Here is a 22532-nt window from a genome sequence, read left to right on the forward strand (position 1 = left end):
TGTGTTTGTGTGCGGGTGTGTTTGTGTGTGTGAGTGTGAGTTTGTGTGAGTGTGTTTGTGTGTGTTTGTGTGTGTGTGAGTGTGTGTGTGTGTGCGTGTTTGTGTGTGAGTGAGTGTGTGTGTTTGTAAAACAAACATTAAATAAATATACTGAATGTGTTAAAAAAAGAACACAAAGTGTTTCCTTTGACAGGGTGGCCAGAACATTGAGGCAACAAACTGAATGAATCTTTCAAGCAGTTTATTCTGCAACCAAAATACCAATAATGATGAAATGGTACATAACGAGACACTTTTAACTAAACAAGCCCAAAATACATGAGGGACTCTTATTTTGAAATGTATGTGCTCCCAGCTGCTCTAACAAACACATAAAAATCACAAAATCACTTGCAATCATCTACAGCGTATTACGATATAAACACTATCATACAAAAATGTGGAACTCCCACAGATGAGTTTTCAGCCGTCTGTCACTCACCTAACTGCATGGCGGAGCGCGCTTGATTGACAGTTTGTTGACTGGACAGGCGCAGACAGTTCTTCAGGTGGATGGCTGCAGGCTGCAGCTGCGGTGAAGACGGGCTGGGCAGCGGCGTGCTGGATCGAGACGCAGACGCAAACAAGACGGGACTTGAGGGCCCTGCGGAGCCCGGAGATCCAGGGGTCACCTTAGACACCTGAGACGTTCCTGAGAGACAAGCACGCGTCTGCCCGACTGCAAACGGAGCCCTGCGGAGACACATTCATAAAACACTCTGACACATCTGCATCATCAACATGCCCTGCACGGTAATGCAACTGTAAGCGGTGCTGAGGAACCACGAGAGTCATATTTAAAAGTCCAGCTCCTGACTGCACTACATTATATCTAACAGCCTTTAGATGCAAGTCAAGATGGATTTAAAATAGTGTCAGAGCTAAACATGATCTCCTTTTGTTTACTCATCACATCACAATCAGCTGTTCGTATAAAAATTTACTTTGCATTTTTTGCCAATGTGGACAGAACACCGTACTCAAATACTCTGACAGGAACACACAGCTCGACCAGTGTAGTCCGATTCCAAAACAAATGACTCTTATGAGTCGGTTCTTTTGAATCTACAGTGTGAAACACACAGCTCGACCAGTGTAGTCCGATTCCTGAATGAATCACTCTAATGAACCGGTTCTTTTGAATCTACAGTGTGAAACACACAGTGCTTCCTCTCGAACGAATGACTCTCATCAGTTCATAGTTAATATCAGATTTTGTGAATCAAAAATGTTCTTAACCTAAAGTCATTATGTCTGACTTCAAAGAATCTTTAATGGTGAATTTCCTCGCGATCCTTACAGACGACCGGTCCACACACATTCACAGACGTCTGTTCTAACACTGAAGATATCGCAGGAGACTCTCTGCACATGTTAATCACTCCGCAGCCCTGCAGCTCGAATGCGTCGGCTATTTATTCTCATCAGTGTGACGGCAGCACAATTTCACCTTCTCAACTCGCATCATTAAAGGGCACGCATTTAAAACGCACCTGCACGCCGCAAACCTGATTTATGACTCCAGCCGGCGATAAGAATCACACTGTGCTGTGAAAACCTGCGGGAAAAGCATTTTCCTTTTGCTATTTGTGATTTCATTTGATTCTGTTTAGTTGTGCTTTTAATCATTCCAGACACGCGCAGTCATGAGGAAACACACGCAGCTCAATACTGTGAGAGGTGAAAATAAGACTCATATAAATATTTGCACTATTTTTGCGCTCGTGCCACATTGTTTACAATGTCTTGATATTCTAAATAACAGTATACATTAACTATTGTGAATAAATGATAAGTACATTTGTGCTGTAGTATTAGGAAATGTTATAGCAGAATTTCATTAATATACTTTGGTCAAACTCAATTAATTCTAACTTCATTATTTAGACAAACTTAATTTAGCTACTGTTGTAGTGCATGTTTTTTATCCCCTTTTCTCCCAATTTGGAGTGCCCGATTCCCAGTACTTAGTAGGTCCTCGTGGTGGCGCGGTTACTCGCCTAAATCCGCGCATCTGATTCCCGAATGAATCACTCTAATGAGTCGGTTCTTTTGAATCTACAGCGTGAATCACACAGCGTGACCAGTGTAGTCTGATTCCCAAATGAATCACACTAATGAGTGACTCTACTCTCCCTAGCAACCGGGCCAATTTGGTTGCTAAGGAGACTCACAGCATGTGGAGACTCATGCTACTCTCCATGATCCACACACAACTCACCATATGCCCCATTGAGAGAACCACTAATCACCACCACGAGGAGGTTACCCCATGTGACTCTACCCTCCCTAGCAACCGGCCCAATTTGGTTGCTAAGGAGACCTGACTGGAGTCACTCAGCACAACCTGGATGAGATACCCAGGCCTCACACCTGGAACATTTTTTAATAAATTGCCATTTTTTTCATATCAAAAGATGGATGACATGGTACAAATATGAAGATTTGCATTTTTAGCATGATTTAGTATTTTACTTCAAATTTTAAAACATATATAATACGGAAATCAAAGTATACCATATAGCAGTGTTTCTCAATTTGTTTGCCATGCCCCCATTTTGCACCCACCACCCCATAATCTGATGAAAAATTCACATTTCTAGTTTATATATATATACAGTATATATATAATATAGTTAGTGTTTTTACTTCATGAAACAAAAAAAGGTTTATAAAAGGACAATGCAATGAGTTCTTTAAATAGAATAAATAATAAGTGATACTGCAGCAGCAATGTTGAGATATAACAGCCCAAAAATGACAATTTCTGCCATCATTTACTCCCCGTCTTCATTCAAAACCAGCATGACTTTATTCATCCGTCAAACACCCGAATGAGGGATGAGAGGATGAGAGGATGTTGATTGTGACGGTCAAGCTCCAGAAGCACATGAAAGCATCATAAAAGTCGTCCATTATATTTAAATCCTTCTGAAGCCATATGAGAGTGTTGTGAGGAACAGACTGAAATCATTCATATCATTATACAGTGCAGCTGACACACCGAGTTTCATTTCTCATCTCCGTCTGTATTGAGTTCTCTCACCTGGAGACGGTCGTGACGTAGTTTCCAGGGAAAACTCCAGACGCTCCCGAGCGCAGCGACATTCCTTTAAACCATCCGTCCTGACACTTCTCCATGACGCGGTACATCTCACCCTTTCTCAACTCCAGCTCGTCGGCTTTCTGAGGCTTGTACGCGTACATCGCCAGATAGCTGAGGGAAAACAGGAATATTCATGAGGAAGTTACATAAAGAATCTTATTATAAGGCAGAATTATATTTGCATCTTTGTTGCATAATGATTTCTCTTTTCCTCTAATGATAATGATAATGATTTATGATACATGAATGCTTTTGAAAATTAACACCTCAAAATTCATGCACATGATGACATCATCAGGTGTGCCACAGAAAGATGGTTCAAGGGTCAGACGCGGGCAGCATGCCACCTGCAGAGTACCATGTTTTTTTTGTTTTTTTAAAGATAAATTTGATTCATTTTCAGCTCCCAATAAGATCGCCACTGGATTATTTTCTTGTTCTGATCTCCATAACAAACAATGTAAAAGTGATCCAGACAGAGAACAACAAAAACTTTAGGGCTGTCACTATCGATTATTTTGGTAATTGAGTAATCTAACCCTGACACCACCACTGAGATTAAGCGCGTAATCTAACGGTTATTCTGGAGATTAAGCGAGTAATCTAACGGTTATTCTGGAGATTAAGCGAGTAATCTAACGGTTATTCTGGAGATTAAGCGAGTAATCTAACGGTTATTCTGGAGATTAAGCGAGTAATCTAACGGTTATTCTGGCGATTAAGCTGAGTAATCTAACGGTTATTCTGGAGATTAGCGAGTAATCTAACGGTTATTCTGGAGATTAAGCGAGTAATCTAACGGTTATTCTGGAGATTAGCGAGTAATCTAACGGTTATTCTGGATATTAAGCGAGTAATCTAACGGTTATTCTGGAGATTAAGCGAGTAATCTAACGGTTATTCTGGAGATTAAGCGAGTAATCTAACGGTTATTCTGGAGATTAAGCGAGTAATCTAACGGTTATTCTGGAGATTAAGCGAGTAATCTAACGGTTATTCTGGAGATTAGCGAGTAATCTAACGGTTATTCTGGAGATTAGCGAGTAATCTAACGGTTATTCTGGCGATTAAGCGAGTAATCTAACGGTTATTCTGGCGATTAGCTGAGTAATCTAACGGTTATTCTGGCGATTAGCTTAGTAATCTAACGGTTATTCTGGAGATTAAGCGAGTAATCTAACGGTTATTCTGGAGATTAGCGAGTAATCTAACGGTTATTCTGGAGATTAGCTGAGTAATCTAACGGTTATTCTGGAGATTAGCGAGTAATCTAACGGTTATTCTGGAGATTAGCTTGAGTAATCTAACGGTTATTCTGGAGATTAAGCGAGTAATCTAACGGTTATTCTGGAGATTAAGCGAGTAATCTAACGGTTATTCTGGAGATTAGCTGAGTAATCTAACGGTTATTCTGGAGATTAGCGAGTAATCTAACGGTTATTCTGGAGATTAGCGAGTAATCTAACGGTTATTCTGGAGATTAAGCTGAGTAATCTAACGGTTATTCTGGAGATTAAGCGAGTAATCTAACGGTTATTCTGGAGATTAAGCGAGTAATCTAACGGTTATTCTGGAGATTAGCTGAGTAATCTAACGGTTATTCTGGAGATTAAGCGAGTAATCTAACGGTTATTCTGGAGATTAAGCGAGTAATTTAACGGTTATTCTGGAGATTAAGCGAGTAATCTAACGGTTATTCTGGAGATTAAGCGAGTAATCTAACGATTATTCTGGCGATTAAGCGAGTAATCTAACGGTTATTCTGGAGATTAAGCGAGTAATCTAACGATTATTCTGGAGATTAAGCGAGTAATCTAACGATTATTCTGGAGATTAAGCGAGTAATCTAACGATTAATCTAACGGTTATTCTGGAGATTAAGCGAGTAATCTAACGATTATTCTGGAGATTAAGCGAGTAATCTAACGGTTATTCTGGAGATTAAACGAGTAATCTAACGGGTATTCTGGAGATTAAGCGAGTAATCTAACGATTATTCTGGAGATTAAGCGAGTAATCTAACGGTTATTCTGGAGATTAAACGAGTAATCTAACGGTTATTCTGGAGATTAAGCGAGTAATCTAACGGTTATTCTGGAGATTAAACGAGTAATCTAACGGTTATTCTGGAGATTAAGCGAGTAATCTAACGGTTATTCTGGAGATTAAGCGAGTAATCTAACGGTTATTCTGGAGATTAAGCGAGTAATCTAATGGTTATTCTGGAGATTAAGCGAGTAATCTATCGATTATTCTGGAGATTAAGCGAGTAATCTATCGATTATTCTGGAGATTAAGCGAGTAATCTAACGGTTATTCTGGAGATTAAACGAGTAATCTAACGGTTATTCTGGAGATTAAGCGAGTAATCTAACGATTATTCTGGAGATTAAGCGAGTAATCTAACGGTTATTCTGGAGATTAAGCGAGTAATCTAACGGTTATTCTGGAGATTAAGCGAGTAATCTAATGGTTATTCTGGAGATTAAGCGAGTAATCTAACGGTTATTCTGGAGATTAAGCGAGTAATCTAACGGTTATTCTGGAGATTATGCGAGTAATCTAACGGTTATTCTGGAGATTATGCGAGTAATCTAACGGTTATTCTGGAGATTAAGCGAGTAATCTAACGGTTATTCTGGAGATTATGCGAGTAATCTAACGGTTATTCTGGAGATTAAGCGAGTAATCTAACGGTTATTCTGGAGATTAGCTGAGTAATCTAACGGTTATTCTGGAGATTATGCGAGTAATCTAACGGTTATTCTGGAGATTATGCGAGTAATCTAACGGTTATTCTGGAGATTAAGCGAGTAATCTAACGGTTATTCTGGAGATTATGCGAGTAATCTAACGGTTATTCTGGAGATTAAGCAAGTAAAAGTTTACTTTTTTAAATATCTTGGATTGCATAAAGTTGTCGAGGTGAAGTCACGTTTGGCTAAAATGCATTCATTAGCCTCAGTTTTTATGTTTTTTATGATTGAATAACAACAACAAAACAATTGTGCAAACAATATCTAAAGCCACCAGACACCCAACGCAGATCTGTAATATAAAAGATTCAGGCTGACAGAGATTGGCTTCTCCAGGTGTGCACAAATTCTACTTTTTTTCTTTAACTTGTTCTACACAATCAACCCATTTTACTTTCTATTAAAAAAGGGCATGGAAATAAAATCTGCCCACCCATCTTGTTTATTGGGTGAGTTATACACATGGTTAAACTATTTTATATAGATATCAAAGCCATTTATATGTTTGTTATTTTTATCACAACGTAAAACAGTATTTATATAATCATGTGAGATACATGTTTGCACTCCTGCATTGAGTCAGTTGCAGGCATTGTTGCACTTGTGCTACATGCACATTACAAAAGCTTGTCACTTGCCCCATACCATGTAAAATGCATTTGAGCATCAGGACATTCAGTTCCTTACTGAGTAAAAATGCAATCATTTCACATTTCTCCCTCAGGTAAGCCAAAGTTTATATTGTGTCTGTGGGACTCACGTTGAGCTTTGACTGACAGCACACAGACCTGCGGTTTTATTTATTGATTTATTTTTCTCCCCAATGTTGGAACGGCCAATTCCCAATGCACTCCAAGTCCTCGTGGTGGCGTAGTGACTCACATCAATCCGGGTGGTGGAGGACGAATCTCAGTTGCCTCCGCGTCTGAGACCGTCAATCCGCGCATCTTATCACGTGACTTGTTGATTGTGTTACCGTGGAGACGTAGACGCCCCACCGAGAGCGAGAACCACATTATAGTGACCATGAGGAGGTTACCCCATGTGACTCATCCCTCCCTAGCAACCAGGCCAATTTGGTTGCTAAGGAGACCTGACTAGAGTCACTCACCACACGCCCCACCGAGAGCGAGAACCACATTATAGTGACCACGAGGAGGTTACCCCATGTGACTCTACCCTCCCTAGCAACCGGGCCAATTTGGTTGCTAAGGAGACCTGACTGGAGTCACTCACCACACCCTGGATTCAAACTCACGACACCAGGTGTGATAGTCAGCGTCAATACTCGCTGAAATACCCAGACCCCCAATTTACTGACAATAACCTTCTTAGATCATCTGGATTCAGTCAGATTTATTGATCAGAATGTGTTTGCATCTGTAACAGTATTTGCAACTTTAATCAATTCCAAAGGACATTATTTATGTTCTTTCATAAAAGCCTAAATTACAAACGATTGTGTAGATAAAAAGGTTTAGAGTGCATTCTTATACATTTTTTGCTGAGTTCAGCGCAGAGCCGTGGCGAGGTCATCTGGGACCCCCTGACTCTATATTGCTCTGGACCCCTTTCCTATTAAAAAATACAGTTTAGAATTTGTTGTGGGGCCCCTCTAGACTTTGGGGCCCCTAGAATCATTACCACCTTTCACCCCACTAGCTACGGCCCTGCATGTGGCAACGAACAGCTCAACATCTGGACGCAGCAATGCAAATCGCATGCAGTCTGAAACTACTGCGCTATGTTCAGCGGGTCTGAAACTCGTGTTGCTGCATCGCTGAAGTGATGTTATGTTTTTATGTCCTGCACTGTTTTTAAATCGACACCTCTTGTGCCGTGGACGGCGTCACTTCCGCTTTATTTATTGTATACACCATCATACTGTCCACCTGTACCATGTTTAAATCTATTCTGTAGAATTCAACAGAACTAAACAAAGAAAACGAGAAAAACGTCTCTGCAGATAACAGAGATATCGAGAAGAAAACAAAACTTCCTTTATAAAACGGGGCATGAAAATGCAATTCTCCGTCAGGGTTTGACATCCGAGGGCAGCAGAGTGTTGTGTTTGTCGAGCTGCAGACTCGAATGGCCCCTGACAGAGCGCACAGAATAAAACACCACCATCAGATGTGTTTTTCCTCCAATGAATCCAACAGACATCTAGAAACCAGAGGAACATGTGGCGTTCTCACCGCAGCGACCCGGAAATCTGCTGATAGGTTAACAGGTATGGTAACTATGGAAACAGTGGGCGTTTGTGGTTTAGTGATGGAGGAGGTTGCCGGGTTGATACAGCCGAGTTAAGAAACACTTCTGTCCGGTCACAAGCTCACCCTGATCCCTGAAATAACTGCAGGTGTTGACATACATGAAGCTGTGTGTGTGTGTTCATGTGATGTGTGTGTGTGTGATAGTGTTTATGTGAGTGTTAGTGTTTATGTGATGTGTGTTAGTGTTTATGTGATGTGTGTTTGTGTTTATTTGATGTGTGTGTGTGTGTGTTTATGTGTGTTAGTGTTTATGTGATGTGTGTGTTAGTGTTTATGTGATGTGTGTGTGTGTTAGTGTTTATGTGATGTGTGTGTTAGTGTTTATGTGATGTGTGTGTGTGTGTTTATGTGATGTGTGTGTTTGCGTTTATGTGATGTGTGTGTGTGTGTGATAGTGTTTATGTGATGTGTGTGTGTGATAGTGTTTATATGAGTGTTAGTGTTTATGTGATGTGTGTTTGTGTTTATTTGATGTGTGTGTTTGCGTTTATGTGATGTGTGTGTGTGTGATAGTGTTTATGTGAGTGTTAGTGTTTATGTGATGTGTGTTAGTGTTTATGTGATGTGTGTTTGTGTTTATTTGATGTGTGTGTGTGTGTGTTTATGTGTGTTAGTGTTTATGTGATGTGTGTGTTAGTGTTTATGTGATGTGTGTGTGTTAGTGTTTATGTGATGTGTGTGTTAGTGTTTATGTGATGTGTGTGTTAGTGTTTATGTGATGTGTGTGTGTTAGTGTTTATGTGATGTGTGTGATAGTGTTTATGTGATCTGTGTGTGTGTGTTAGTGTTTATGTGATGTGTGTGTTAGTGTTTATGTGATGTGTGTGTGTGTTTATGTGATCTGTGTGTGTGTTAGTGTTTATGTGATGTGTGTGTTAGTGTTTATGTGATGTGTGTGTGTGTTTATGTGATCTGTGTGTGTGTTAGTGTTTATGTGATGTGTGTGTTAGTGTTTATGTGATGTGTGTGTGTTAGTGTTTATGTGATGTGTGTGATAGTGTTTATGTGATCTGTGTGTGTGTGTGTAGTGTTTATGTGATGTGTGTGTTAGTGTTTATGTGATGTGTGTGTTAGTGTTTATGTGATGTGTGTGTGTTAGTGTTTATGTGATGTGTGTGATAGTGTTTATGTGATCTGTGTGTGTGTGTGTTAGTGTTTATGTGATGTGTGTTTGTGTTGATGTGATGTGTGTGTGTGTTAGTGTTTATGTGATGTGTGTGTGTTAGTGTTTATGTGATGTGTGTTTGTGTTTATTTGATGTGTGTGTGTTTATGTGTGTTAGTGTTTATGTGATGTGTGTGTTAGTGGTTATGTGATGTGTGTGTTAGTGTTTATGTGATGTGTGTGTGTGTTAGTGTTTATGTGATGTGTGTGATAGTGTTTATGTGATCTGTGTGTGTGTGTTAGTGTTTATGTGATGTGTGTGTTAGTGTTTATGTGATGTGTGTGTGTGTTTATGTGATGTGTGTGTTTGCATTTATGTGATGTGTGTGTGTGTGTGATAGTGTTTATGTGATGTGTGTGTGTGTGATAGTGTTTATATGAGTGTTAGTGTTTATGTGATGTGTGTTTGTGTTTATTTGATGTGTGTGTTTGCGTTTATGTGATGTGTGTGTGTGATAGTGTTTATGTGAGTGTTAGTGTTTATGTGATGTGTGTTAGTGTTTATGTGATGTGTGTTTGTGTTTATTTGATGTGTGTGTGTGTTTGTGTGTTAGTGTTTATGTGATGTGTGTGTTAGTGTTTATGTGATGTGTGTGTGTGTTAGTGTTTATGTGATGTGTGTGTGTGTGTTTATGTGATCTGTGTGTGTGTGTGTTAGTGTTTATGTGATGTGAGTGTTAGTGTTTATGTGATGTGTGTGTGTGTTAGTGTTTATGTGATGTGTGTGATAGTGTTTATGTGATCTGTGTGTGTGTGTTAGTGTTTATGTGATGTGTGTGATAGTGTTTATGTGATCTGTGTGTGTGTTAGTGTTTATGTGATGTGTGTGTGTGTGTTTATGTGATCTGTGTGTGTGTGTTAGTGTTTATGTGATGTGTGTGTTAGTGTTTATGTGATGTGTGTGTGTGTGTTAGTGTTTATGTGATGTGTGTGATAGTGTTTATGTGATCTGTGTGTGTGTGTTAGTGTTTATGTGATGTGTGTGTTAGTGTTTATGTGATGTGTGTGTGTTAGTGTTTATGTGATGTGTGTGTTAGTGTTTATGTGATGTGTGTGTGTTAGTGTTTATGTGATGTGTGTGATAGTGTTTATGTGATCTGGGTGTGTGTGTGTTAGTGTTTATGTGACGTGTGTTTGTGTTTATGTGATGTGTGTGTTAGTGTTTATGTGATGTGTGTTTGTGTTTATGTGATGTGTGTGTGTGTTAGTGTTTATGTGATGTGTGTGATAGTGTTTATGTGATGTGTGTGTGTGTTAGTGTTTATGTGATGTGTGTTAGTGTTTATGTGATGTGTGTTTGTGTTTATTTGATGTGTGTGTGTTTATGTGTGTTAGTGTTTATGTGATGTGTGTGTTAGTGTTTATGTGATGTGTGTGTGTGTTAGTGTTTATGTGATGTGTGTGATAGTGTTTATGTGATCTGTGTGTGTGTGTTAGTGTTTATGTGATGTGTGTGTGTTTATGTGATGTGTGTTTGTGTTTATGTGATCTTCTGAAGCTGTGAATCTATTCATTGAACGTCGGTGTATTTGATCATATCATGGTTTTGGATGTTTTATAAAAGCAATACGCCACTTACGACTGTGTGTTACAGTTATATTACCATGTTAAAGGGGCTTTACTCTTTACCCAAGAAGGTCCCTTAACAGTGGTGAAATCACTGTTACACAGCCGCGTGTTGCTTACTACTGCATTTTAAAGTACAGCTTGATTATAGTTGAACTACTTCAAATCACAAGTCGCTTGTGGTGCGACACACTAAAGTTTAAAGGTAGATTCAGCAACACTGCAGTATGTGACAGTGAAGAGGTGATGCAATAGAGCAGCCCGTGAGAGCGAGTGTGTGTGATGCGCATGTTTTGAGTGAATGACTAAAGCTTCTCTTTCATGAGGCTCATGTTTGTATGTGTTTGTACACTTGTGGAAAGAGACACTTAATTAATCCTGACAGCGGCACTTTATTACACCAAGTCCAGCTTGGCCGCTCAAACACACACTGATTTCATCAAAGTCCAATAAATCCTTCATATGAAGCCCTGCAGGCCAGAACAGCTAAAACAATAGATTGCCAACTAAAGCTATGCATTAGAAATGAAGTCTTCCCATATACAATCTATGATCCGGATAGTGAGGAAATGAGGAATGCGTAAAATATATCTGAGGTATATTCCCATTCATATTTTACATTTTTTAGTGCACCTGGGTGACTAGGAACGTGAAACTGTTCAGCCATGACTTCCTGTTTCACAGGGGTATAAATATGAGGTAACACACAGGCCAAATTCCCTTAATCATTAACCACAGTGTGTTAGATTCAGGAATATACAACAAAGGTTGTTGAGCTTCACAAAATGGGAATTGTGAACTATAATAAAAATGCCCATTTCCAACATCAGGACAATAATTAACAAGTTCCAATCAACTGGAGATGTTAAGAATCGGTCTGGAAGAGGACGCATGTCTATATTGTTTCCACACACAGTGAGGAGGATGTTCAAGTGGCCAAAACGTCTCCAAGGATCACAGCTGGAGAACTGCAGAAATAATATGTGTCTTGGGGTCAGAATATATCAGACATATATCAGACATCACCTGCATCACCACAAGTTGTTTGGGAGGGTTTCAAGAAAAAAAGCCTCTTCCCTCATCCAACAACAAACTCAAGTGTCTTTAGTTTGCCAGACACTACTGGAACTTCAAATGGGACCGGGTTCTGTGGTCAGATGAAACACCAGAGATGGTTTTGGCACACACAGAGATGAAGAAGTGCCCAATGCCCACGGTTAAATGTGGTGCTGGATCTTTAATGTTGTGGGGCTGTTTTATCTGCCAGAGGTCCTGGGAATCTTGTTCGGATACATGGCATCATGGACTCTATCATACACCAACAGATAAATACCTGGCTGCGTCTGCTTGAAAGCTTAAAATGGGCCGTGGTTGGATCTTCTAGCAGGACAATGATCCAAAAAACACATCAAAATAAACACAAAAATGGTTCACTGACAACAAAATCAAAGTTAGGCCATGGCCATTCTCACTCACACACACACGCACTATCTCACACACTCTCACTCACTCGTGCACACACACACACACACACACACACACACACACACACACACACACACACACACACACACACACACACACAAAGACAAAGATCCCCCATTTAGCCTTAACAGACTGTAGGGGCAAGTGCTGTTAGCGAGCACCTATGAAGGCCAGAACGGTACATGAGGGGGTGGGTGGCCAGCACCACGCCCGACCGCCTTTGTCTCCCCAGTGGCGATGTTTTACACACCACACCAGGTACTCATTTTAGGCTGAGTCGACCTAGGGGAGGCCCGGGACCGGTTCAGATAATCGTCACTGGTGTTAGCCACAAGCGGGAATCGAACTCGGGTCGCCAGGTTCGTAGCGTGCTAACCGCTACACTACTGCTCCCCTTCTGTGTACTGGTCGGCGCTGTCTCTTACTGTGCCAACTGTCCTAATTTTAGCAATTATTGTACCATCTTATACTGTTGGCACACGTGTACTTCATGTAGTAATGTGTAGGTCTTATTTAGTTCCGTGTTTGTTTTATGTTGATTGATGTAGCACCATGGTGCTGGAGGAACATTGTTTCACTGTGTACTGTATTAGATGTATATGGTTGAACAACAATAAAATCATTGCATTTAATGCGTCACATCTTTAATGCACTTATATTGAATGCGTTACATCTTTAATGCGGTTATATTTAATGCGTTACATCTTTAATGCGGTTATATTTAATGCGTTACATCTTTAATGCAGTTATATTGAATGCGTTACATCTTTAATGCATCACATCTTTAATACGTTACATCTTTAATGCGGTTATATTTAATGCGTTACATCTTTAATGCGTCACATCTTTAATGCAGTTATATTTAACGCATTACATCTTTAATGCGGTTATATTTAATGTGTTACATCTTTAATGCAGTTATATTTAATGCGTCACATCTTTAATGCACTTATATTGAATGCGTTACATATTTAATGCGGTTATATTTAATGCGTTACATCTTTAATGCAGTTATATTTAATTCGTTACATCTTTAATACACTTATATTGAATGCGTTACATCTTTAATGCACTTATATTGAATGCGTTACATCTTTAATGCGTCACATCTTTAATGCGGTTATATTTAATGAGTTACATCTTTAATGAGTTACATCTTTAATGCGTTACATCTTTAATGCGGTTATATTTAATGAGTTACATGTTTAATGCGGTTATATTTAATGAGTTACATCTTTAATGCGTTACATCTTTAATGCGGTTATATTTAATGAGTTACATCTTTAATGAGTTACATCTTTAATGCGTTACATCTTTAATGCGGTTATATTTAATGAGTTACATCTTTAATGAGTTACATCTTTAATGCTTTACATCTTTAATGCGGTTATATTTAATGCGTTACATCTTTAATGCGGTTATATTTAATGAGTTACATCTTTAATGTGTTACATCTTTAATGCGGTTATATTTAATGCGTTACATCTTTAATGAGTTACATCTTTAATGCGGTTATATTTAATGCGTTACATCTTTAATGCGGTTATATTTAATGAGTTACATCTTTAATGCGGTTATATTTAATGCGTTACATCTTTAATGCGTTACATCTTTAATGAGTTACATCTTTAATGCGGTTATATTTAATGAGTTACATCTTTAATGCGGTTATATTTAATGCGTTACATCTTTAATGCGGTTATATTTAATGCGTTACATCTTTAATGAGTTACATCTTTAATGCGTTACATCTTTAATGCGGTTATATTTAATGCGTTACATCTTTAATGCGGTTATATTTAATGAGTTACATCTTTAATGCGTTACATCTTTAATGTGGTTATATTTAATGCGTTACATCTTTAATGAGTTACATCTTTAATGCGTTACATCTTTAATGCGGTTATATTTAATGCGTTACATCTTTAATGCGGTTATATTTAATGAGTTACATCTTTAATGCGGTTATATTTAATGAGTTACATCTTTAATGAGTTACATCTTTAATGCACTTATATTGAATGTGTTACATCTTTAATGCGTTACATCTTTAATGCAGTTATATTAATGCGTTACATCTTTAATGCACTTATATTGAATGCGTTACATCTTTAATGCGTCACATCTTTAATGCGGTTGTATTTAATGCGTTACATCTTTAATGCGGTTATATTTAATGCATTACATCTTTAATGCGGTTATATTTAATGCATCACATCTTTAATGCGGTTATATTTAATGCGTTACATCTTTAATGCGGTTATATTTAATGCATCACATCTTCAATGCAGTTATATTTAATGCGTTACATCTTTAATGCATCACATCTTTAATGCGGTTATATTTAATGCGTTACATCTTTAATGTGGTTATATTGAATGTGTTACATCTTTAATGCGGTTATATTTAATGCGTCACATCTTTAATGCGGTTATATTTAATGTGTTACATCTTTAATGTGTCACATCTTTAATGCGGTTATATTTAATGCGTTACATCTTTAATGCGGTTATATTTAATGTGTTACATCTTTAATGCGGTTATATTTAATGCGTCACATCTTTAATGCACTTATATTGAATGCGTTACATCTTTAATGCATCACATCTTTAATGCGGTTATATTTAATGCGTCACATCTTTAATGCACTTATATTGAATGCATTACATCTTTAATGCGTCACATCTTTAATGCGGTTATATTTAATGCGTTACATCTTTAATGCGGATATATTTAATGCGTTACATCTTTAATGCGGTTATATTTAATGCGTCACATCTTTAATGCGTCACATCTTTAATGCAGTTATAATTAAAGCGTTACATCTTTAATGCGGTTATATTTAATGCGTCACATCTTTAATGCGGTTATATTTAATGCGTCACATCTTTAATGCACTTATACTGAATGCGTTACATCTTTAATGCATCACATCTTTAATGCGGTTATATTTAATGCGTCACATCTTTAATGCACTTATATTGAATGCGTTACATCTTTAATGCGTCACATCTTTAATGCGGTTATAGTTAATGCGTTACATCTTTAATGCGGATATATTTAATGCGTTACATCTTTAATGCGGTTATATTTAATGTGTCACATCTTTAATGCGTCACATCTTTAATGCAGTTATAATTAAAGCGTTACATCTTTAATGCGGTTATATTTAATGCGTCACATCTTTAATGCGGTTATATTTAATGCGTCACATCTTTAACGCACTTATATTGAATGCGTTACATCTTTAATGCGGTTATATTTAATGCGTTACATCTTTAATGCAGTTATATTTAATGCGTTACATCTTTAATGTGGTTATATGTAATGCGTCACATCTTTAATGTGGTTATATGTAATGCGTTACATCTTTAATGCACTTATACTGAATGCGTTACATCTTTAATGCATCACATCTTTAATGCGGTTATATTTAATGCGTCACATCTTTAATGCGGTTATATTTAATGCGTCACATCTTTAATGCGTCACATCTTTAATGCAGTTATAATTAAAGCGTTACATCTTTAATGCGGTTATATTTAATGCGTTTAATGACCTAGAAGTTCTTTAATGTGTTTCCTTTAAAGACACTCAACACGCAAGTTTTGCTTCGGCGTAGAAGTAGCTGCAGCTCCACTTTTTTACTTTTAATTTTTGCATTATAATTCCCTTGTACTTTGTGATGTACATCAGCTGAAGCTGTTCGGGAAGTTTCGAGTGCATCTGTGATCTGTGTAATTCTTCCTCTCATCGGTCATGTGTGAGCTGCAGTGCTGCTCTCATCATTACAGTTTAAAGTGATCTCATGTTACATTAAATTAGATCAAACCACTATTGGACAACAGAAATGTTTGTCGACAATTTATTATTGTCAACATTGTCTAATCGTTTCAGCCGAAGTAAACAATGGCCATCAAATAAAGAACATTTTACATACAAATATAGTTAAAACTGACAAAAAGAAATGTCTATTCTTCCTCTTTCTCTATGATCCTCCCATTCAATGAGGGGAAAATGAGCCTTTCCTTATCTTGCTAACACTGCATTTGCACACAGGAGCCAGCGCAGGAGACCAAACTGATTTATTATGTTCGGATTGAGAATGCTGACACACATCTGTATATGGTGCAAAACATAGTCAGGACATATGAATGCATGCAGGTTCAGTGTCGCTGCGTTAGCACGTTTTACACATGAAGTTTGCAGAATAAAAGTTTTCTGTGCATTCGCTTTTCATCATCGATTTCTCTTTTGTTGAATATGATTGTGTATATGAGCTGACATCACTAACAACTGCTGTGATAATATATATTAACATCTGTACATCTTATATATTTATACTACTTGCCAAATAAATCAAATACATATTTTTTAAATGAACATACTTCTTGAAATTGCAGAGTGATACAAGTAGGAAAGATGACTGGCAATACCCGGATGACCGGTCTGATATCACTCAATCCCAGGATGTGCAGTTGTTATAACAGTTGTAACTGTGTGCTCAGCGATGTGTTGAATGACTCATGATGGACTTACATGTTGAGAGGCAGCTGGACTTTAGCAGCAGCGAGCAGATCTCCTGATGCAGACATGATGCGTGGAGGAACTGATGCGCTCACTGGAGCGGCGACTGAAGAGTCCTGTGAAGACAAGTAGTCAAATCAACCAATGAGAACAGACTCGCTCAATCAACACAGATGTTACTGGCAAAATAAGGAAGACAGCTTTATCCACTAAATACAGTATTGTAATATTGATATGCAAGAAGAGTGAAACGCTGGTTGTGCTGTGTGTTTCACACTGTAGATTCAAAAGAACCGACTCATAAGAGTGATTCATTTGGGAATCGGACTACACTGGTCGAGCTGTGTGTTTCACACTGTAGATTCAAAAGAACCGACTCATAAGAGTGATTCATTTGGGAATCGGACTACACTGGTCGAGCTGAGTGTTTCACACTTAAGATTCAAAAGAACCGACTCATTAGAGTGATTCATTTGGGAATCGGACTACACTGGTCGAGCTGTGTGTTTCACACTTAAGATTCAAAAGAACCGACTCATTAGAGTGATTCATTTGGGAATCAGACTACACTGGTCGAGCTGTGTGTTTCACACTTAAGATTCAAAAGAACCGACTCATTAGAGTGATTCATTTGGGATTCAGACTACACTGGTAGAGCTGTGTGTTTCACACTTAAGATTCAAAAGAACCGACTCATTAGAGTGATTCATTTGGGATTCAGACTACACTGGTAGAGCTGTGTGTTTCACACTTAAGATTCAAAAGAACCGACTCATTAGAGTGATTCATTCAGGAATCGGACTACACTGGTCGAGCTGTGTGTTTCACACTTAAGATTCAAAAGAACCGACTCATAAGAGTGATTCATTCGGGAATCGGACTACACTGGTCGAGCTGTGTGTTTCACACTTAAGATTCAAAAGAACCGACTCATAAGAGTGATTCATTCGGGAATCGGACTACACTGGTCGAGCTGTGTGTTTCACACTTAAGATTCAAAAGAACCGACTCATAAGAGTGATTCATTCGGGAATCGGACTACACTGGTCGAGCTGTGTGTTTCACACTTAAGATTCAAAAGAACCGACTCATAAGAGTGATTCATTCGGGAATCGGACTACACTGGTCGAGCTGTGTGTTTCACACTTAAGATTCAAAAGAACCGACTCATAAGAGTGATTCATTTGGGAATCGGACTACACTGGTCGAACTGTGTGTTTCAAACTTAAGATTCACACCAGACGGCACTGGTGTTGTCTAACTGGAGGAGTGTGTGTGTGTGTGTGTGAGAGAGAGGGAGGGAGTCAGTCTACTGTGCTTGTGTGGCTGCTGACAGATGCATTGTGGGAGTTGAAAGTGTATCATGGGACTCAGCATTATCCATCTGTTTCAATCAGGCAGAAAGCCAGTGATCTCACATCACAAACACACATGAGCTGCTGAGGTCCCCAGGGAGTGTACAAGCACACCATTCACCTTTAACTTTCGTACTGGACAAAATGACTGAGCCAAGAAGAGCCAGCTGAGTCCAGGTCAAAGGTCAAGAGGATGTTAGCACATCAACTACAATTAACAACAGCACTGCAGATATGAGTGATATACTGCAGCTGAACAGCCCTCTACACTGAGAGTAAATCACTTGCACATGCAACAACATTTCAAGCTATGTGACCAAACGAATCTGGCCGGAAACCCATCGGGTTTTCGGGTCCTGTTGGGCACGGGTCGGGTTGCAGACCTCTAGCCAGAGTTACTGTACATTGACATTGCATTTAACCACATCATTTCTGATTTTGGTTAAACTGTTCCATGGACTGTTTTCACAATTCTCTGTTTAACAGTATGGCTACAGACCAGTGTAACGCTCCTGCTGGAAGGTAAAAATTGCTTGTTGATTTGAATATGAGAGCATGCACAATAAATATCTGAACATGCAATGCACATTATGCGAGTAAAGTTTGCTTTGAAGACGAGATCCCCTCTGTTCGTTTTCATTTCATAATGTCTCTTTTAACATCCTTTCAGTTATTTACATTCATTTGTGGATCACAAAGTAAAAAGTAACATTATTTCTAATCACACATTGCACAGATGAGGTAAAAACAACCATGCAACTTCGCTCTCATTAACATAAGATGCGCTCATTCAGCCAAAAACAGCGCTCTAGCAGAACTGCCGGTTCTCTTAAAGAGACAGTACCAATTTAGCCCTTGTAATACTGTATATATATCAATGTAATTACTTGTAAATCGTTACAATTGTGCATATAAACAACAAGCATGTAACAATTTAGAGTGAATATATTAGCAATTAATTGTTTGAATGTGTGGACTCTATTTTCATTATTAGATTCCAACTATGTGAATATTTTGTGTAAAATATGAGGATGAAATTTCAAACAATAACAACAGCTTGAATCATTATTATAAATGCAATGACATGACATTATATACATTGACAGAACATGACATTTGTAAATTTTTAAAACACTAAAATGTGATTAATATTATGAAAAGAGAAATATGAAATAAAATGTACACATATTATAGCATATGAAATTATTATTTGAATAATATATATATATATATATATATATATATACTGGCGACCAAAAGCTTGGAATAATATACAGACTCAGGAGGCCTTAAATTGCAAAGAAAAAGACACTTTTGAAACCGAAAAACAAAAAGAAAAGGTTTGAGTGGGCAAAGAAACACAGACATTGGACAACAGATGATTGGAAAAGAGTGTTACGGATCTGAACCCCATTGAGCTTTTGTGGGATCAGCTGGACTGTAAGAAGTGCCCGACAAGTCACATCTATGGCAAGTGCTACAGGATGTGTGGGGTGAAAGGTCAAGATCTACAGTAAATATGGGGTGAAAGGTCAAGAGCTACAGGAAGTGTGGGGTGAAAGGTCAAGTGCTACAGGAAGTGTGGGGTGAAAGGTCAAGAGCTACAGGAAGTGTGGGGTGAACGGACAGTGGGGCAGCTGTCCGACACCTGTGTGTGTGTTTGTCTTTTTGTTTCAGTTTTATATTAAAATATAATTTATATTGTCAAGCCGGTTCTCACCTCCTCCTTTACATTAAGTGCCAAAACCTGAGAAGGAGGAGGGATGTGCCGTAGTAGAGTCCTCGCCACTACCATCACCAACAGAACAGCTGCGGCCATTCGCCAGAGGAGACCAGCCGCCAAAGAGCGGACAAATGGCCGCCAACCGCGAAGGGAGAAGGGGCTCCTACCTGACCGCCTGGAGCGGTCAAGGTCGCTGCCAGGGGCGGGGGGAGACCCTTACCAGCCGCTAAATGCGGCGGTGTCGTGATGACCACCGACCGCGAGCGGGGAGGAGATTTAGAACCATTTTCACCAATTATCTGTTGCAAAGAACAACTCAAAAGAAGGATTTGCTCACAAATTGGACATCACTACGGCTTGGATATTTATTCATAATAGATATTTCAATGATTTTCTAGGCCAGTTTTGAAATTCCCGGATATTTCCAGGTTTTCCAGAAGCAGTGGAGTCCCAGAATATAGCCTCTTATATTTTATAGTGAAATATGGTCATGTTCTGAGATTCAGCCCTGTACTGTCTCTCTCTGTTTCATGCAGATGCAGTACCTGTGACGTGGGCGCGCTGGAGGAGAGATGCGGACTTTCTCCTATACGCGCTGCAGCTCGCGGGTCAGATGAGCTGATGAGAACGGGCGCGCTGATCTCCATTGAGTGTCTGTTGTTTCCCAGCGCCTGCGCCGAACACTGCGTTATACTCAATGCCGTGAACGAGTGCCGCTTCTTTGCGTTCTTCTTGCCCTCCATGCACCGGTGGATGCCCGCGCTGCCCGAACCGTTACAGCTCACGGCCGTGCCGGACCAGAACTGGAGCTGGCTGTGGGGGAACCCGGGTCAGTACTCGGGCCTGGTATCGGTGACGGTTTGTCCATCTCCATCAGCTGCTTTGCCGTCTCATTTAACTGCAGGAAAAACAGAGAACAATTAACAATTAAATGAAGCAGTTAATAAGTCAATATCAAATCTTTCAGAAATACTTCATCCAAAAATGCTCTCATCATTTGATCACCCTCATGTCATTCCATGTCTAATTCAGTATGGAGCCCCCCCATGTCTAATTCAGTATGGAGCCCCCCCATGTCTAATTCAATATGGAGCCCCCCCCCATGTCTAATTCAGTATGGAGACCCCCATGTCTAATTCAATATGGAGCCCCCCATGTCTAATTCAGTATGGAGCCCCCCCATGTCTAATTCAGTATGGAGCCCCCATGTCTAATTCAATATGGAGCCCCCCCCCATGTCTACTTCAGTATGGACCCCCCCCCCATGTCTAATTCAATGCGGAGCCCCCCCATGTCTACTTCAGTACGGAGCCCCCCCCCCCCGTGTCTACTTCAGTACGGAGCCCCCGTGTCTAATTCAGTACGGAGCCCCCGTGTCTACTTCAGTACGGAGCCCCCCATGTCTAATTCAGTACGGAGCCCCCATGTCTACTTCAGTACGGAGCCCCCCATGTCTACTTCAGTACGGAGCCCCCATGTCTAATTCAGTACGGAGCCCCCCATGTCTACTTCAGTATGGAGCCCCCATGTCTAATTCAGTGCGGAGCCCCCATGTCTAATTCAGTATGGAGCCCCCCATGTCTAATTCAGTGCGGAGCCCCCCATGTCTACTTCAGTATGGACCCCCCATGTCTAATTCAATGCGGAGCCCCCCATGTCTAATTCAGTATGGAGGCCCCCCAATGTCTACTTCAGTATGGAGCCCCCTCCAATGTCTAATTCAGTATGGAGCCCCCCATGTCTAATTCAGTATGGAGCCCCCCATGTCTAATTCAGTGTGGAGCCCCCAATGTCTACTTCAGTATGGACCCCCCATGTCTAATTCAATGCGGAGCCCCCCATGTCTAATTCAGTATGGAGCCCCCCATGTCTAATTCAGTGTGGAGCCCCCAATGTCTACTTCAGTATGGACCCCCCATGTCTAATTCAATGCGGAGCCCCCATGTCTAATTCAGTATGGAGCCCCCCATGTCTAATTCAGTGTAGAGCCCCCCAATGTCTACTTCAGTATGGAGCCCCCATGTCTAATTCAATGCGGAGCCCCCATGTCTACTTCAGTACGGAGCCCCCGTGTCTACTTCAGTACGGAGCCCCCGTGTCTAATTCAGTACGGAGCCCCCATGTCTACTTCAGTACGGAGCCCCCCATGTCTAATTCAGTACGGAGCCCCCCATGTCTACTTCAGTACGGAGCCCCCCATGTCTAATTCAGTACAGAGCCCCCCATTCAGTACGGAGCCCCCCATGTCTACTTCAGTACGGAGCCCCCGTGTCTAATTCAGTACGGAGCCCCCCATGTCCACTTCAGTATGGAGCCCCCATGTCTAATTCAGTACGGAGCCCCCCATGTCTACTTCAGTATGGACCCCCCATGTCTAATTCAGTACGGAGCCCCCCATGTCTACTTCAGTACGGAGCCCCCGTGTCTAATTCAGTACGGAGCCCCCCATGTCCACTTCAGTATGGAGCCCCCCATGTCTAATTCAGTACGGAGCCCCCCATGTCTACTTCAGTATGGACCCCCCATGTCAAATTC

At 39.9% G+C, this 22532-nt stretch overlaps 1 protein-coding gene across 1 annotated transcript in view; it reads right to left on the minus strand.

The window, feature by feature from the left end:
* The window catches only part of LOC127658848 (E3 ubiquitin-protein ligase SH3RF3-like), a 78207-nt gene that overhangs the window by 42884 nt on the left and 12791 nt on the right, over positions 1-22532 (minus strand). Inside the window, 5 exon segments of the mRNA XM_052148374.1 lie at positions 482-732; positions 3086-3256; positions 16932-17035; positions 20543-20785; positions 20788-20895. Of these exon segments, the coding sequence (XP_052004334.1) occupies positions 482-732; positions 3086-3256; positions 16932-17035; positions 20543-20785; positions 20788-20895 (877 nt within the window).

Source organism: Xyrauchen texanus, chromosome 18 (genome assembly GCF_025860055.1).
Source record: "Xyrauchen texanus isolate HMW12.3.18 chromosome 18, RBS_HiC_50CHRs, whole genome shotgun sequence".
Lineage (NCBI taxonomy): Eukaryota > Metazoa > Chordata > Actinopteri > Cypriniformes > Catostomidae > Xyrauchen > Xyrauchen texanus.